The 6,000-nt window shown below is 46.6% G+C and overlaps 1 protein-coding gene across 1 annotated transcript in view; it reads left to right on the top strand.

Annotated features, from left to right (window-relative positions):
• The first annotated feature begins 2,605 nt into the window (after positions 1–2,605).
• GDA (guanine deaminase) overlaps positions 2,606–6,000 on the top strand; it is a 115,152-nt gene continuing 111,757 nt past the window's right edge. Inside the window, exon 1 of the mRNA XM_033237098.1 lies at positions 2,606–3,054. Coding sequence (XP_033092989.1) covers positions 2,932–3,054 — 123 coding nt within the window. The 5' untranslated portion in view covers positions 2,606–2,931. The remainder of the gene's footprint in view (positions 3,055–6,000) is intronic.

Below are 6,000 nucleotides of genomic sequence, written 5' to 3'. Positions count from 1 at the left end.
CTGCCTCCCGGGTTCAAGCGATTCTCCTGCTTCAGTCTCCCTAGCAGCTGTAACTATAGGTGTGTGCCACCACACCTGGCTACTTTTTTTATATTTTTGGTAGAGACGGGGTTTCACCATGTTGGCTAGGCTGGTCTCGAACTCCTGACTTCAAGTGATCCACCCGCCTCGGCCTCCCAAAGTGCTGGGATTACAGGCATGAGCCACCGTGCCTGGCTGGGAAGCCAAGACTTCTGACGTGTGGTTGAGCCATGCTGCCTGGCAGTATAGCACCCAGGGCTTCTGGATCCTGGGTACCGACAACTCGGCTAGGAATGGAAGTGGAACTATGCATTGCTCAAAAGAGCTAAAATTTACCTGAGGAGCACTAATGCCATGTCACCTGGAGGTTCATGGCCAATCCTTCTGTTTAAGACAATTAATTTTTTAAAAGCATCATAATGATTACTCATCCTATAAACCATATAGTAACAACATTAAAAAACAGAACAAAATTCTCTACTTAGCAATTCCATTATCTGAACAGAATAGCATGCATTGTTTGATGTACCTTTTCAATTCTGGCCAATATGCTTATAGCTTTTCACGATTTTAATCATAGCATAGAAGCTTTTTTTTTTTTTTTTTTTGAGACGGAGTCTTGCTCTGTCACCAGGCTGGAATGCAGTGGCGCAATCCCGGCTCACTGCAACCTTCGCGTCCGGGGTTCAAGCCATTATCCTGCCTCAGCCTCCTGAGAAGATGGGACCACAGGCGTGCACCACCACACCCAGCCAATTTTTATGTTTTTAGTAGAGATGGGATTTCACCATGTTGGCCAGGATAGTCTCAATCTTGACCTCGTGATCTGCCCACCTCCGCCTCCTGAAGTGTTGGGATTACAGGCGTCAGCCACCGCGCTGGGCCAGAAGCCATTTCTGAAAGCTTAACATTGTGGCTCTATACTCCCCTATTGTTTTTAATAACTGTAAAATATCAAGTAGATATATTCTAGTTCATAAAACTAGTCTCTTTTTTTGACATTTAGGTTTTCATTAAAAAAAATTATTGTGTATCTGTTTTAGGAAAGTAGTACATCCGTCGGAAACATCTCATTGAATCCTGTCTCAAAAGTGACCATTTTCTTCACCTTTCTGTCCGAGGTTTTTGTGTATATAAAGTCAAGGGAATGTTTTCAGTGTGCTGGCTGTTGGTACTGCCGGGAGGGAGTGTGGTCGGCAGAATCAGGAGAAAGTGACAAGGAGCAGGGACAAGTGTAATGACCTCAGCTGCAGAGATTCCTAATTCTGAGTCCCTGGTAGGGTGACCAACCATCTGTGTGCATGGTTCTGAGGGTTTTCCTGAATGGCCTGACTTTCAGTGCTAAAACCAGGAAAGTGCCTGGTAAACCCAGATGAGTTGGTCACCCTAGACATTGGTTATGGGGAAGCTGAAGGAACTGAGAAGAGAATGAATCATTTTTGTAAGCCGGTTCTGTGTCATAAAAGCAGCAATTCAGAGAAAAACTGCTCACACACTACAATGAAACCCTCACCCTTTATGTAGGTGTCAAAATAGTTATTTGTCTCAGGCTATGGCTCTGCTCACAGAAAAACCATCCATTATTCAATAAACATGTATGGAACACTGGCATTGTTCTAGGCATAAGACATGTCCCCTGCTCCTGTGGTGCTTCTGTTACTGCTGTGTGTGTGTGTGTGTGTGAGTGTGTGTGTGTGTGTGTACACTGGGGAGAGGGAAACAGGAGTAAACTAAAAAACACAAAATAAATAAGGATGGATACAATAAATGCAATGGCAGAAACAAGATGGATTAGTGGAGTAGAAACTGCTGGGAGTCCGGTGCCACTAGCTTGGTGGTCAGGAAAAGTGACTCCAAAGAGCCTGACATTTGAGACAAATCAGTGGTGAGAAAAGCCGCCAAGTGAAAAGCCACAAGAGGCATTACGGGCAGAAGGAAGCGCACGTTAGAGGGCCCTGAATGGAAGCCAGCTGGGCTTCATGGAGGAACTTAGTGAAGGATCCTGTGGTCATTGTTTAGGGTGGGAACGCTGACCCTAGTTATGACCCAGTCCAAGCTCCATTTTCACAAGAGGGGATGATAAGGACACCGAGTCCCACGTGTCTTGTCCACAGTCTCTTGATTCCCAATTCAGCACCCGAGCCCACGCTACAGTTGCTGCCTATTTGACTTAAGAACTTAATTTTCTCCCCTGGTACAACTGGAAGTAAATAAAAGAGATTCATTTTACACGAGAAAAATTGGTATTGGAATTGTTTGCGGACAAACACAAGAACCAAAAACATTAGCCTCAAGGTGAAGAGAGGAACCTTGGGGTCCACAATGACACCCAGTTCCCCAGAGAGGTTTTGTAAGACATGCTTCCAGAACCTTCCAGGTGAGGACCAATACGAATTCTGCAGTCCACAGAAACTGAAAATGAAACTGGTCATAAGGTAGGCAGCCCCAGCTGACCTTTCACCTGTCCCTGAACTAATGCAAGTTCAGGACCTGAGTGCTACAGGTTGAAGAAGTAAGTGATCCTAAGAGTTGAAGGGTCAGAGCAGCCAGGCTGACACAACTCATAGAAAGTGGAGGAAGCGGATCTTGTGAGCCTCAGCTGTGGTTGATCTTGATAACTCAAAGAGTTAACACATCCAAAACTAACGCAAGGGTGGGGAGAAAGACCACACCCCACGGGAGCCCGGAGCCAACTCGCGGGAGAAAAATCCTATTGGCATTGAGGAGGTAGGGAGCCAGCCCCTGGGCGCGGCCTGCAGGGTACCGGCAACCGCCTGGGGAAGCGGGGGCAGGACAAGGCTGGAGCCGGTGTTCGCCAGGCAGCCGCCCGCAGCTGCAGAGAGCCCCGCTGCTCCTCCGCCGCGTGCGCCCTCCTCGCCCCGCAGACCCGCGCTGCGCTCCGCCGCTGACATGTGTGCCGCCCAGATGCCGCCCCTGGCTCACATCTTCCGAGGGACGTTCGTCCACTCCACCTGGACCTGCCCCATGGAGGTGCTGCGGGATCACCTCCTCGGCGTGAGCGACAGCGGCAAAGTAAGCAGGCGCGGGTTCCAGCGCACTCCGACGGGCGGGAGGACAGGTGCAAGGAACCTGGCGCGGTGCTCCGCGTAGCCCGGGGTTCGCTCGGTGCGCAGGGAGCGCCGCGGCTCCGGAGTTGAACTTGAGTCTTTGGCTCTTGGGCAACGCAGAGAGAACCCTGGCGCTAGGCTCGTGGGCTGGCTGGGGAGTTCCCAGAAGCCAGGAGCAGTGGCGTGCTAACGCCACAACTGGCTCGACAGCAGTCCGGGCTGCGGTAGAGCCGGGAGCAAGGATGTCACACCCCGCTCCCCCGCCCCCCGTTCCAATCCTAAAATACCGGCAATAATCTTCAATCTTGTTTCAGTCATCTTTGTTTTCAACACCTAGCACTGTGCCTGGCACAGGAGGCTCTCCATAAATGTGGTTGAATTTATTGTGAAAGAAATAAGAGGAGGGGTCATTTGATCGATGTTGTTTAGCGTGTCCAGCACATAGAACAAATAGAACTGATTTCATTCACCCTATCATTCAACAGAGATAATATACTAACGATGCAGGCTCCACAACTTGTAATACTAGACGGGATAGTCCGAAATAAATAATTCATCCATCTCTTTTCCTTTCTCTCTTTCTCTCTCTCTTATACACACACGCGTACACACACACACACACAAACACACACACACTCCATAGCCATTTGCATCAAAGCAAGCAGTTCCATTTTAACGTTCAAAATGTCTTCTTTGAATGTATCTTTCACACTTCCTTTTCCAAAATCAGGATTTCTACAAATGACGCAGGTAACTTGATGTCTAATATTTACTGTTCCATACACACATATAGTGACTGTATCAGCCATGGCCTGGCAAGTTTGATAAGTGAAGCCATTCCATTTTTAGAAGAAAAAATCATAAAATAAATATGGAGATGGGATTTTTTGAGCTGTTTTCCAACTACCAGTTTGGTTAGCAAAAGTACACATACTTGTGATTTGTCAAGTTGAAGATACTATTCTTGACTAAGATGCCACTGAATCGGTGACAGTTTTGAATCGTGACTCTTACATTGGGGGGTAACTGAACACTGTTTTCTCATGGTGCTTTAAAAAATACTTTTTCTATGCATGGTCAGGGAGCCTGCTGTTGTGTTTCCAAGGTGATAAAACTCAGAGCTCTCCCAAATGGGGAGATTCTGGTAAACCCTGAGACTGATGATCCCATGCTTGGGGACTTGGTCCTCAAGTTTCAGGGAACTCAGGTTTGGGGCAAGTCCCAGCAAGCAAAGGAATGGATATTGCTACACTGGTGTAAGATTAGAGGTGTTCATCACAAGCAGCTATTCAACTCTTAGGTTTCTTTTTTAAAAATTAATTTCCCATATCCAGAATTTTAATTGGTAGAGTAGCAGGCGACTGGCTTTACCAGTGAAGAGGAATAAGAAAAGGAAGTAATTTGTCTAAAAAATACCTTTTGTGTTGCTTGTACAGAAGAAGAATAAAAGAGTTTCCTGGCCGGGCGCTGTAGCTCATGCCTGTAATTCCAGCACTTTGGGAGGCCGAGGAGGGTGGATCACGAGGTCAGGAGATGGAGACCACCCTGGCTAACACGGTGAAACCCCGTCTCTATGAAAAATGTAAAAAATTAGCTGGGCGTAGTGGCGGGCGCCTGTAGTCCCAGCTACTCGGGAGGCTGAGGCAGGAGAACGGCGTGAACCCGGGAGGCGGAGCTTGCAGTGAGCTGAGATGGTTCCACTGCACTCCCGGCTGGGTGACAGAGCAAGACTCCGTCTCAAAAAAAAAAAAAAAAAAAAGAGTTTCCTGAACATGCAATTAGTAGTTGAGTCAGGGAGTCTATTCCTAACTAAAGATCATACTGAAGTTATAAATTTAGAAAACATGCCCTTCCCCCACGAGACAAAGTTCCTTAGGAATTGAATACAAAGGTGAGTTAGTCACTGGCTGGAATGTATGATATAGAGCTCCTGAACCAGTGGATTGCTAACTGTTGCTCTCCTCTCCTCCTAGGTGCAAGGCAGTTGATGCCTGGTTGTGTTTAAAGAGAGGGCCTGCCATACATGTTTCAAAACTTGACATCCCCCATTTCGAAATGGAGAATGTCTTGTTTTTAGAGTTGCTGGGATAAATATGTTATTTATTTAAACATTTCAAGGTTCAAAAAAGAAAATATCCCTTTGGAATAAAGAAATACGTTGAATTATTATGATCTATAATTTTTTTTTTTTTTTGAGACAGAGTCTCGCTCTGTTGCCCAGGCTGGAGTGCAGTGGTGCAATCTGGGCTCACTGCAAGCTCCATCTCCTGGGTTCATGCCATTCTCCTGCCTCAGCCTCCCAGTAGCTGGGGCTACAGGCGCCTGCCACCATGCCTGGCTAATTTTTTGTATTTTTAGTAGAGACAGGGTTTCACCGTATTAGGATGATCTCGATCTCCTGATCTCGTGATCCACCCGCCTCGGCCTCCCAAAGTGCTGGGATTGCAGGTGTGAGCCACTGCACCGGCCAATGATCTGTAAATTTTTACTCCTAAATTTTTAGGAGCTCAAACCTTGCAATGAATCAGAAATATCTAGGGGTGCTTGATAGTAGGTGATTTCTGGGCATCATCCTCAGAGACTCTGAATCTATAGACCTGGAGTAAGCCTCAGAAAGTGGCATTCCAACAAGCATCCCAGGAGATTCAGATGCAGGTAGCGGGTGGATTACATTTTGAATAACTGTAGCACATAGTTCCTGTGATGGAACAAGTTGTGTGAAGTATCAGGAGCTTATTTCCTCATTGCAAGCTCAGATCTGGGGTAGCATCTCAGCAAGAGGGCACACAGCTTATTCTGTCCTTCTGGTCTTCTTTTTAGACTTTATTCCTTATTTTGTGTAACTTCATTTAGGCCCAGAGAATGCTAATGACTAACTGCTCTTAATACATTAAATTAAAGCTCATTCAAA

Source organism: Trachypithecus francoisi, unplaced genomic scaffold (genome assembly GCF_009764315.1).
Source record: "Trachypithecus francoisi isolate TF-2019V2 unplaced genomic scaffold, Tfra_2.0 Lachesis_group16, whole genome shotgun sequence".
NCBI lineage: Eukaryota > Metazoa > Chordata > Mammalia > Primates > Cercopithecidae > Trachypithecus > Trachypithecus francoisi.
Note: the sequence above shows the minus strand (reverse complement) of the source record. Positions and strands in the feature narration are given on the sequence as shown.